Below are 13,221 nucleotides of genomic sequence, written 5' to 3'. Positions count from 1 at the left end.
AATTGCCATTTAATTAGTTTTATTGTAATTGAAAATAACCGTCCTCTAGTGGGAAGTTCGTAGGATCCGTTGTTGGAAAGTAAAAAAATGTAAAACTTCCCGTTGGGACAGAGTGGAGGCGCGTGTACCCAATTTGCTTCTGCGATGTTGCACCGCTAAAAGGTTAGGTATCTACAGCTTATCGGCGTTAATTCTCCAACTAACCACTCTAGCAATTCCCAGTAGCGAGCGGTTATCTGCCGCACAGACAAATTACTCCACTTTGAATCGGAAACCCGGTTGCTCCGTCTAGTGGATCTTGTGGGAACTAATAACGGGGGTTTTTTAACCGGGGAGGTGGCGATGTCCGACCCCTTCCCTCGGTCGATTCCAGGGGGGCGAAAGGAGCGGAGGAATCGAGTCGCTGTTTAAACGCGGTGCGGGAGGCACATAACAAAACAATGGCCTCCTAGTGGATGGCCCTGCCCCATCTTTTCATCTCCGGCGGACGGCGACACGAACGGGGGAGTGGGGGCACTGCAGATTGAAGCACCATCATTTGTCACGTGTGCGAGCGCCATCTTGTGGGATTTGCCGTCGGTGGCTGGGTAATTGAAAGTGGCGTCGGTGGTGTGCAGTGCGAGGCGAGCCTCGGGCGGGTGAGTGCGCCATGCCATCACCACCGGAGACCGACCGTGCGCTGGGATTCATCACCGTGTTGCTGGGGGTGATGTACATACTACACAATAACTATGGATTTTGCCCGGCTTTCTCTCTAAAATGACAAGCATCTGATGCTTGTAAGTATGTCTTTTTTTTTTTTAGTTTTTATTGGCATTCGCAATCTGATAGGTGAATTCGAGTTTTCTTCCGAAAATAAGCTTGGATGTTAGCTAAATAAAGGAATTTTTGACGATTTCTTTTTGTTTCTCTCCTCTTCTCTCACATTTTTCAATTTTTCGAAAAAATATATTCTAGATCATCATTCTCAATAATTAAAAGGAAAAAAATCTACAAAGTCAACCCGCAAATGACTGCTTCTATTCGTAATTGTTTCTGCTTGTCACGTGCGATATAATACAGATGTGAGAAGTGATATTTCACTAATTTTGATTTACTTAATCGCTGTCTCTTATTGAAAAAACAGAAATCGCATCTCGAATCATCTTCCTTATTTTCGATTCACTCTTAAAACGGTATGATGTATTTAATGGTCGGAATTAACGAATGTTAAAAAAGTTCCATTCTTTTTTATCTTACAGACCCCGTGCCCAGTTTGGAGCACTGTCTTTCCATCCAGCAGCGAGCTATGCGAACTCAAGACTTAGAGATAGAGAACCGACAACTGCGAGAAACATTAAAAGATTACAATCAAGAATTTAAGGAGGTCAAAAATCAAGGTAAATATTTTATTATCTGTAATTATCATTTAGAAAAAATATTTTTATAATTCTTAATGAAATATATATATATATATATAACCGTGTAACCGGCTGGGATTTGTTGGAAAAGCGATTAAACGCCACAATGTTATTGATAAAAAAGAAGATATGCACCTGCTGCCTTACACGCTTTTTTTTCTTTTTTTTCTCGGCGGTTGGCGGCCGGATAAAAAATTCGCATCGACACAACCAATGACACCTCTCTCCGTATCAATAGGCGCACTTAAAAATCCTCATCCCCCTAACACGGCGTCCTCCACTATTGGAAAGGACAGAGCCTGAAGGCGACCACTTCAGCCTCTGGAATCAATAACGTTCGCTCCTGTCAACTGAATATTGACACCGGACAATCTTCAAGCGGGACTTGATGGAGTACTCCACTTCTCCTCACGTTCTCAATATTAGGTCGACGCTCCAATAGCGTCAACAGCCACTTCACCTCAGCTCTCGCATCCCAACATCGGACGAAGACGACGAGCGATTCCCACTTGCAGCTAATCAAGCTTCTCTTTTGAAGCTCGACTGTCGACTCGTACGTGACCTCACCAATACATATCGGTCTATTGAATAGACGCCTTTAATGCGATACGATTATTGAGATTTCCGATTTTTCTTACTGACAAAGAAAGCTTCCAACATCTTGATAAAAGTTGTCTCGGAAAATCGTGTGATTTAAAGGAAATGTTTAGATGATAAGCGGCCGAAATGAAAAGATCGTGGGTGGTTAAATTAGCCTCGAATTCAATATTATGTATTTCGGAAGAGGCGAGCCGAGCACCAACGAACCATCACGATGAATTCAAGTCTAATGAATGGATCAATCAAACTGTTTACTCGGTTACAATCAAAGGGACCTTCGTCGATACATTTGATAAATTTAGGAATAGACTTAAGAATTTCTATTATTTATTTTTAACATAAATCCCGGAAATGATAGGAATTAACTATATTCTTTTAATAGACATTGTGTAATGTTTATGGAGAAAGTTGTGCCGTTAAAAAATAATAATAATAAAATAAAAATACGCTCCGGTTTGTTGATAAGAATGAAATACGCTTTTAAACCGAACTATATTGACAATACACGATTGAGAGTGAAGGAAAAAAAAGAATGTTGCACGAAAGGTCGTTTCCGTTACCATTTTTCGAAAGTACAATCTGGGATGATGAAACTGAAAGGGGGTCAAAGGAATCGAGTTGGTCGAGATTCCTTTGTTTTTGGTACAGCGTCGTGTATGGGAATGCGCGAACAATTTGCTTTAATTACGAATTAACATAATTATTAATTATTGTTGCTATCCTGATGCGTGATTGATCACAATACGATCTTAAAATTCTAAATTAGATTTCATTCTAGTTTATAGGAAGCCGGTTAAAAACCTGTTATCAATTTCTAACGCTTCTTTTTTTAACAATAAATAGAGTAAAAATAATTTATTTGGACTACATCTGAAGATTTGGGTATATTAATTAAGATAGCGAGAGAAACAAGCAAATTTGTGAACATGTTTCATTAATAAACATGCTGAATCTAGGCATATTTCCAGACTATTTCATATTCCTAAGATTCCCATTTCCAAAAATAGTGCAAGCTGTAAAAATATTCTCAGATTTCTAGATATAAAAAAGAGTCTACTGGGCACATTTTATTTCGGTTCCTTCTCTCACCGATATAGGCCAACTAATAAATTTTATTACAAGCAGGTGGCCTACTAGGCTTAAACCCTGCTAAAGAAAGATTTATAGCATTTTATAGGAAATTTCGAGATGTGATATTTAGAAATTAACGTCCTGGTATAGCTATGAAAGATGATAAAATTGTTAACACAAACCACACGAGCTTTGATGGGAATTGTTAATCATTTCATCTTAAAATAATTCCCCGAGCATAATCTGTTATTCTGCTGTCAGTTTCTCATCTTTGCCACTTATCCTGTTGCGGATCAAGTAATATTTATCATGCCTCCTTTCTTTTTTTCTCTGCCTATGCAATTGTTAATTTTGCTCCGTCTTTATACAATTTATCACGATAATACTTCCTCTTAATATCTTAGAAACGCAATTATGCCTTATTAGAATTATATTATAAAGACAAAAATCTGTTTTAAGGCTATCTCATTTCTTCATTCCGTTACTGTTTAAGTACTGAATGTGTATTCGATTTAATTTTTGTGTAAAGGAAAAAAATGACAGCTCAAAAAATAAACAAATAAATATTGGGATAAAGTAAATGAAAATTAACTTGATTATTTTTAACTTTCCTGGGATAATTTGTCTGCAGGGAATTTGATTTTTCACGCTTACAGTTTTTCTAAAAAGCAACTGCATTTGTACAGCTGTATTTTAGCATTACATGCGGAGAAAACATTTTGTAGTCGTCAGAGTGCATTGACAGAAGCAAATCTCTAAGAAAGAATCATTTGCCTTCTAAAAAAGGGAGGAGTTTTTCCGGTAGAGCTCTGCTGCAAAAGGTTTTGTGTTGAGAAACGTGACTTTGAAGTCATCGAGTAGAATTTAACCGCCCTGTCCGTCTCCAGCCATGTAATTTAAGTGTCAGGTGTGAAGATGTAGGCCATGTCTAAGCTAAGTAGCCAACGAGTCGCTGCTCCTTATACACACTTGATTATAGGCGATGTTTTGACAGGATCGTTCTCTGCTAGGTAAATTTTCTATCTGACACCGTTTAGAAACGTTAGGAAACTTCAACTCACTGAATTCTTAATAGCCTAATTAGTTTGGATTGTATTTATAAAAGTTGGACTTGTTGGCGTTTAAAAGCCGTTAATTAATTAGAATTAATTAAAATATTAAATCATCGGCCACTGTTTTCCACTTACTCTCAACTGATATTGTTCATTTTTTACGTTTTATAACCCGACCGGTTGTCGTCTTTATCACCTCATTTTTTAAACGAAAAACAAAGGAGCCAATCGCTCGTGGCAGTTAAAAAAAGATAATAACATTATATAGATTTAAAAATAAAATAAAAAGTCCTATTTTAAAAAATTAGCCTAATTTTCTCTCAAACTAAAAATAATAGTCCCACTTTCCAAAACCGTAACTAAATTTATAAAAGGATGAAGTCAAAATGTCGATCGAATCGTTCGAGTTTTTAGAAGAAAAAAAAACATAAATTCTCTCAGGTTGATTTATGACAATTTAGGTTATTTTCCCGTATAATATTATACTTTCCAGGATCGTTTGAGTTTAAAAAAACTGCAGATTTGCCCATTAAATGGTATAATCTATTGGATGAAAACTAGGACAGTAAATGATTCCCGAAGTAATTGAAACACTTGTTGAATTCGCTTTGACTATTATCTCAAAATTTAAAGCGAAGAAGAAGAAGAAAAAACATGATTTGCAAAGCTATAATAAACATTGACTCGTTAAAAAAAAGATCGTGAGACAAAATATTAAATAGGATAGCTTCCTTGTATATATCAAAAGCCTAATTCGTCCTATTTCTAAGGGCAACGCTCCACCCTGGTTGACCATCGCAATGGTTGACATTCTGACCGCATGTGGTAAAAAGATGACACTTCCTGGACAAAGTGGGTGTGTTTCGTGAACGTTCGAGACCCCGTCACGATTTGTTTTCTGTTCTGACACTTTGATGACTCTACTTGGTATCCAGGTTGGGACGTGATTGGTTTCCTCAATGAGGTTCTGCATCGAGAACGAACTACCGACATCAAATATATCGGTATTAATACTTGCTAATTTTCACTAAACATACCAAAAGTGTGTGCATTATGACTAATTAGTTTTTAAAAAGTCTAATAATCCGTTATCAACTTTAAATTCCGGAGTAACCTTTATAAATTTCTATTATCTGCCATCGGAATCTATCGCGTTAACTGATTCTTCTAATATTTATAAACGGAAATTTTTTATATGAAATTTAGTAAATGGTCCCCGAGATTTTAATTTCGATAAGAGTCCAAATAGTCATATATATATATATATATGATATTTAAAAATATCGCATATTCCTAGAACGACGAGTGATACCAGATATCTATTGTTAGTCTCCATATCTCACTTTGTGGAATCGGTATTTAGGCTAACTTCCTAATTTAGTCAATGCACAGTTTTGTTGAATTTATTTGCGAATCAATAAATTAAAATAAACTCGAGCCATAATTTTTGCACGTTCGTTTTCTGGGACATTATGAAGTCAGCTGATGACCTCCGAACTACAAATTGAGGTCAAGAAGAGAAAAACATCATTTTCCCCGCAGTTCACTTCTTTCAATTTTGCAGAGGTGATAATCATTAAAGCTATTGTGTTGTTGTCTCTGAGAAAAATCCTACGTTTTTTAAAAAAAAAGACGGAAAATAAAACAAAGAGATAAATGGTTGTTAAGACTTAAAGGATATTTTGTTTTCCTGCAATATTTAAAACCTTTGCAGACTTCGCTAAAATATCTAAACCATCGAAAAGCGATGAACAATAATAATGATAACTGCACGCCTGAAACTTTTATGATTGTTTACGATAGGAAGAAGAAAAAAAAAAAATGGCGTAGAAGTCGTTATAGAGGATGGTCAATTCCAAAATAAATCGTGGTTATTGTTAGAAGGAACAATAACCCTTTTGGGTCGACTTCGAACATATTCCCACACACACACATATATACCCGCACAGCATCCGAATGTTGACAACGTAAACGGGGCCACTGGCTAGCGTCGATATCTTGTCCCGTTTGAAAAGCAGGTATACAAGAGTTGCGAAGTAGGACTTTTAAATCGAGAGGGATAAAGGTTGAAGACCGATGATAAATGGTTTAAGCGATTTGAGGACAACGGGACGTGATTGAAGTAGAGATAACTTCCGTTGCTCCGCGACTTGTCCGTTTCTGACCGACAACAATGTGCGGGATTAATTTTTGGTTTAGGAAGGTTTTTATCTTTTGGTGTGAACTATAAAACACGAGTCTGCAGTTGACGCGGAAGCGCCGTGATACTTTATAAATGATGTTATCGGAGGCGGAATTAAAGGTACTCGACACTTTGTGGGCTCGAAAATTTCGTATCTTTGTAAATATTTGTCGCTTGTTTTTTTGACATTTTAGCCACCGACGGTCGTTAATCTTGTAATACGAAGAAATAAATTTGATTTTATTTATGGTTCCGGTTTGGAATTTTTTTTTTTTTTTTGGTGGAAATAAATCGACGGGATTTAGAATAAACAAAAAATAACTAAGCTGTCGTGTTCGATATAAAGATTAGTCTGGTCCTGGCTGCTGAAGTTTCATACCCACTTAGGAAGAGGTCAAAAGAGAGAGGTTCTAAAATTTATCGACATAACACATTGGTGTAAAAATATTAAAAAAAACAGAAAAATAATTTTTTTTAAATCCTGCAAGAATTTTTGTTAAATAGTTACTCTTATATGCCAGCTTCCATTTGATAATTACATTTAAGGTATGTTCCCTTTATGGTTGTTTATTTAGTAGCATTTTTTAATGGTCTCCGATTAATACAGAAAAAATCCGATTAGGATACGCACTAAGTAGTTGCCGTTAAAAAATTCCTAAATTAATTACCAGACTAATACGTCCGCAAACAGCTAGTCATAACCATTTGAATTTTTTCTTCCCTCCCTCCCTCTCTCTCTCTCTCTTTGGTGGTCTTTACCAGTATCATTCTTTTATCGGTGCGGTTGCTTTCTTTTTTTTTCTTTTTTGTATCGAACTGAGTCTAATAAGATGAATAAAATTATTAAAAAACCGTTGTCGTAAGTAGGTAGAAAGGCCTATCTTAACTATTATTAAGGCACACAGCGAGTAATTAGGAAGTAATGATCTAATAGCTAGAGTTACGAAACGCGTTGGTGAAATAGTTTCGCCGATGCCAACTGATTGTTACTGATACAGAGATCTGTTATCATTCTAATTTCAGTTTTCCATCAGATTAATTAATCGATTATGTTAGCAAATTGCAGAATAGCCCAATTGCCCTCTTGTCATTCAATGCACACACTGGTATATCCGTTTGTAACTGCTATCTGATAGGGGAGAGGCGTCAGTCACTGACCCGAACCTAGTAGTGGAGGTAAATACTCTTCAGAAATACCCCCTCGTTCAATATCCAATATCGGCCGGCTTCCACTTTTAGTATTTTTTCTTACTTTTTTTTTTTTTGTTAAGACGATTTTCCCCTCCAGATCCGTAGCCGTTTTTTGCGGGTTTTCATTGAATTTTTCTCGTTTTTTCATTGCTTTTTCAAGCAGAAGTGAAGTCAGTTATATCTGGCAAATCAACTTGTTCGAACATTGCTCACTTTTGCCGCTTCGTAGCACCCAAACGACAGCCACAACGACAGGAAGTCATAAAGAAAGTAAAACCTCAGTGTGCCATGACGGTCAGCCAGTCACTGATTGGATATATCATCATCATTGTCTGCTCGGCTCGTCGCCATTGTCCTATTTAATACCAATAGCCGAAGTAGAGAGAGAGGTCGATCGTAAAGAAACATTCATTAACCATCCGAGGGTAGTAAGAGAAAGTTTGACGAATCGGACGGGGTGGACGTGGCGCATTTTCGCCACCGATCGTGGGACGGACGGGCGATAGAAGTAATCAAATTGCTTATATCACCGTAATTACAAGGTGACAGATGTACTACGTTCACATGTCGTCAAATTTATTGCTAACATCGTAAATTTGATCGAGAACACAATATAGCCGATGACGTAATATCCGGTTTCAATCCTTGTAAATACTTTCGCTCTTCTTGGTAATGCGTGTCAGAGTCTTATGGGCACGGATTATTTATCGTCGGTTCAGAATGAGGTAAGAAATTCTCTCTATTGATAAAGGAGAAGAGAAAATTCAGATTTTGCGCAATTTCCTTTCGAAGAATAATCACAATCGCCCACCCCGCTCTACGTGTATCGACGTTTTTCGGTTGCACAATCGATGGTAAAAAGAAAAAAAAACAAACATTATCGAACATTTTTATACAAGGAATTAGAGTATAGACCGTTGTAGTATTTTTCTTTTGCTTTTTTAGGTCACTTCAAGGATCAGCGAGTAATTTTTATTATTCCAACTATTATAGCTATTGCGATATTTCGGAAATTATTATTATTGTTTCATTTTTATATTATTATTGTTGTTGTTATTGTTATTATTTATTTTTTTCATTAAAAAAAAGAAAAAACTTTTTATTTCGATGACGAAATCTAGCAGGAAAAATTTTTCCGTTCAATCGAAGGGAACCGGCTCACCTTTTTAAATTGATAATACGAAAAACACGACATAATTATAGCTTTAATATAATAATAATGGCTGTTAGATTGCACAATCGAACGATTAAAAAATGAGTTATCACAAATCGGAAGAATTGCTTTCTTACGCCTTATTTGGGTGGTCCTCGCGCGGTTTTTCCCCATTAAATACCGGCGTACGGCCAAGAGATTCTGTGGTAAAGAAAAGCGTCACGGCTATCCGACGACACCTTTTTTTTATCGTGTAGAGAGGACAGAAGGGGGGAGTAAAAGCATAAAACATACACACGCTCGGCTATTGTTTAACTTAAGACTGGGAAAATCTTTTATTTTTCTTTTTGTTATGCCTCCTCTTCCGATTGGTATATAAATCCTTCTCTTGTGTGCGAGTCCACGGAGCGGAAAAAGGATATTCGAAAAATCAACCTGTCTATTGGCACGTGTCGTATGAATAGAGAAATAACAATGAGAGACGGACCGAAAGAAGAAACGTTTCCGTCCTTAAGTCAATGACGAGTTGTAAATAGCCTTGGCGGTTGTGCGGACGGAGTAGCGTGATCGAGTGCCCTCCCCGTTCGGAAAAAAAGACTAAATTTCCCGTTTGTTTTTCTCCGTCTGGTGGACTGAGCTAAAAAATGTTTTTGGCTGTCGTAAAGCGGTTGGAAGAAGAGAGAAGCAAGACGGAACCGGGGACGAGCGTGTAGATAGGTTGCGGGTGTGTTGCCAAACATTTAAACTAGTTAATAGTCGAGGTGAGTCGGTCTGTACGCGCTCACTTCGTGCCGTTGGACAACGTAATCGTTATCGTATCTTGTGGGAAAATCCAGTTCGTGTTTCTACAGTCGATCAGCGTTAGAATAGCAATGATTGGTGTCGAGATAGGATGATCAGAGCGAACGAGTTCCGGGAAACAGGAGTTGTGGGTGGTCGAAAGTCATTTACGAACTTTAATCCAACGTCCGGTTTGGTCGTCCTTGGCCCAATATTGTCGCGCAATCACTGACGACTGTTGCAGACAATAGAGGGGACTCTCCCAACCAACCTACATCCGGCAGAGCGGGGATGTACAGGTGCGAGAGAATACCTTGGTATGAAACTTGTTTCCGCGCTCGGCATTTTTCTAGGTTGGTTTTAATCGCGGTTTTCCAGTTAACTTGCGCGTTTCGCGTGCCAAACGGGCGACGGAGAAACGCACTTATCTGCATATCGGCACACAAACCGCCGCGATCGACGTAAACGGTTACCATCCGTTGCCATGACGATTCCGCCTAATGATGGCTCCCGTTGCTTCTGATGCCATCTGGTGGTTGACACGGAAAACTGACGTCACGGTTACATCACCCAGGGTTGTCCTGCCGTAACTGCGTGACGTCATCCGTCTTCTGTTTCTTTCTCCAGACAGATTGTTCTTATCCTTTTGACAAGTCAGACAAATTGTCGACCGCGAAAGAAGGGAAACCGAATAAGAAAGGAAGTACTTTATATAAAAAAAAGTCGTCACCCGAGAGCCAAAACCGTTTTCCTACTATTACAGTGGCGTTTAATTCGATGTGACGACCGTCCGACGATTTGTAATAATAAAGAAATTCGCATTCTTCGGTTATCCGGCAGCGACCGCGGATCAGACGGAACGACACCAAAGATTTAAAGTTCGCTCTGCCAGTGAATTATGGTCGATCGTCTGTCCCCTCCCACCACACAAACTCGGCTCTCCTCACCTTAGCTCGACTAGCCACAGCCATTGATAGAAGGAATGGGAGTTGTGATCATTGCTCTGCTAAGAATTGATTTATTATGTTTACTGTAGCTTAGAATTACGACCTGGGGTCTGCGATCGGGAGAATGGGGAAAGTTGGGGGAGGGGGCCAACGGTTTCCGGCCACCATCGCCTGATTTATATAGGAAGGGGGGAGCGCCCCGTAATGAGCTGTGCCCAGCAATAACGATCAATAATCAGGAAATGGATTCAATAATAGGATCACGTGCAGCTTTCCAATAAAGGGGGAAAAAAGAAAACCAACGCTGCCATTTGTCTTGTCCGTTTTTGCTGCTCTCTTTCTTTCTCTCGTTTGTTGTGGCGATTACTAGACTGTGCGATCAGGGTGGTCTCTTTATACAATACCGTTCGTTGTTGTGTCATTGTTGTCGATGTTTGATATTTATGCAAGACCACCCCGGCTGTTTGGGAATGCCCCTTTCTGATTTCACTCTTTCTTATCTGCAGAGGTGACAATCAAACAGCTAAAAGAACAACTGAAGCAACATGAAGACAAGTTAGAGAACACGTTACAGGTAAGCATTTTTTACTTCTAATCTTTTTTTATTTAATGTTGCAACTCTCAATAATTCTTTTTACGCTCTTTCCCATTTTTTAAAGCCCTTTATTCGAATTCTTCAATATATTCCCCACTAGGCGCATTTGTTATCGTTTTAAAAATATCTTCTTTTTTTTCTTCGACTTTCGCGCGGTTTTTCCCCCTTTCTACGCGACATTTCCAAATGGAAATAATTAGAACTGATGAATTTAATTTGGCAAAACTGTTGCATATGTTGATTCCATTTACGCATGCGCTGGTGTAATAACTCCGGTGATGGATTTAAGCCAATTGTTTAAATTCCTTACTCTAATTGGCTTGTTTGGGCTCTTTGCTTTCATTGTCTTTTATTTATATATTTATTATTATTATTTTTTTAATTTTTAACCATTTTTAATTGGAAAAATACTTATTTTTACCTAACTAAAATGGGCATTGCCTCTTGAAAAATATTCAGTTTCGTTTAGAGAGAATTGCTTACATTATGAAACTCTAGAGAACGTAAACTCGGGCAAAGCTTAGACCAATTAGGCTAGATTCGCGGCTTCTTTTACCAGAATAACCGCACTCTCGATCACGTGGCTACTTGTTTTATGTAGAAATTTCTTGTCGACGACGTTTGCAGCAATATACGCCTTAGTTCTGATTATTATGCACACTCCGGGTTTAATGTTTCAAGTGTTTTAGCTATTTTTTAAGCTGATTAATGTACGTTTTTTTGCATGCCAAACGCAACATTTAATCACGATATCCCGAAGGAGTTTATCGTCATTATCTATAATTCATTATTATATCAAAACACAAACGAGGAAGAATAGCGACGTTTACTTAAAATTAAAACGAGCTATAATAATAATCAAGTATGCACAGATAGCTGCAGACAATCCTTGAACAATTTGACCTCTTTGTACACATACGAATACTTATCATTAATAAGCTTCCTGCAAAAATTAACATAAACGAAATGTGTTGGCATACTCTTTGTACACGAAACGTTTCTACCTGACTCTTAAATTATATCTAGGAACCGTGATTACGATCTGTTTACTTTATTGTCGAGTTGAAGATCGTGTTTTGACCTTCTAAACAAAAGTCGTGAATAGAGATATATAACATTTTCAAACAGTCCTTGCAAGATTTGTTTCTAAGACGTCTAAAGTTTAATACAGTGTAATCATAATAGGCATACGCCAAAGATTTTAATTAGGGAACATAATTCATAAGTTTCTCTACACGCTTCGGATACGAAGGGCGATTCAATATAGGCCTATAATCTATCTAATGAAAATTCATTTAGTCCTTCTTTTTTATAATCTGTCAGTTAGAAAGTTTGTATCAATATTAGCAAAATCAGGAATTTTTCGGCCACAGATTACTAATTAATTATTTCATATACAAGTGATAAATTTGAATTAAAAATGAAGAAATTAAAACAATTATTTCAATATTATTGATTACACGACTGTCGTTCGGTTAAGATCTTGATATAAATTCGGCTGCATCCAGCCGTTATTTTGAATGAATAATTAAAATCTTTTCAATATTCTGAATATTTATTATACACATATTTTGAAATATTAGAAAGAATGCATCAATTTTTCCCTCCTTTTATTTATTTTTTAATATTTAAGAACGTACACTCCATTTCGTTCCGTATATTCACACTGTAATCGAGTTTGTAAATTACCTAATCTCATACGTTATAATCTGATATTTTGCATACAAAGTGGTAATTTATAAAGTGTCAAATCTATTATTATTTTATACACAAATAATTTCTTGTGCAATGATAATATAAGACTTTCCTCCACATATTTTAGATATAAAGTTATCTATCCACGTGGTATTTTATAGATATAAAGCTATCATCCAGTCTCGATTCTATTTTGAGATACACAGACACCATATTTTTATGTAAAGCAGCTAAGTGAATATCTAAAGATATCACAATTCCATTCAGCAGGGGGAGAAGAAAGAAGAAAATGTCACCTAGATGCCAAATCTCGTAAACATCAACTGTTGGGATCAGATACTTTTAGTCAGATGTTTAATTTCCCGCGAGATACCGCTACTTTAAAATAGTTTTCATAATAAAAAATCCAATTTAATCTATTTTGGGTCTGTCCTCGTCGACCGCGATCGATCAATTGATAGAAAAGACCTTGTCTTCGATAAATTTTGGCGTCAACATCTCGTCGCGAAGAGATGGAAAAAAATATCGAGAAGAAAATAACTAGAAAATTGGTAA

At 37.2% G+C, this 13,221-nt stretch overlaps 1 protein-coding gene across 16 annotated transcripts in view; it reads left to right on the top strand.

Annotated features, from left to right (window-relative positions):
• The window catches only part of LOC136985016 (homeobox protein cut-like 1), a 223,805-nt gene that overhangs the window by 115,168 nt on the left and 95,416 nt on the right, over positions 1–13,221 (top strand). For 14 of the 16 annotated variants that reach the window (XM_067282196.1, XM_067282194.1, XM_067282181.1 and 11 more), the window contains 2 exons: positions 1,242–1,379; positions 10,883–10,950. In XM_067282196.1, coding sequence (XP_067138297.1) covers positions 1,242–1,379; positions 10,883–10,950 — 206 coding nt within the window. Of the gene's footprint in view, positions 1–613; positions 780–1,241; positions 1,380–10,882; positions 10,951–13,221 lie in introns of those variants that run through there. The other 2 variants (XM_067282189.1, XM_067282197.1) reach the window with 2 other exon arrangements.

The sequence above is a fragment of the Centruroides vittatus genome, unplaced genomic scaffold (genome assembly GCF_030686945.1).
Source record: "Centruroides vittatus isolate TY-2023 unplaced genomic scaffold, ASM3068694v2 contig_943, whole genome shotgun sequence".
NCBI lineage: Eukaryota > Metazoa > Arthropoda > Arachnida > Scorpiones > Buthidae > Centruroides > Centruroides vittatus.
Note: the sequence above shows the minus strand (reverse complement) of the source record. Positions and strands in the feature narration are given on the sequence as shown.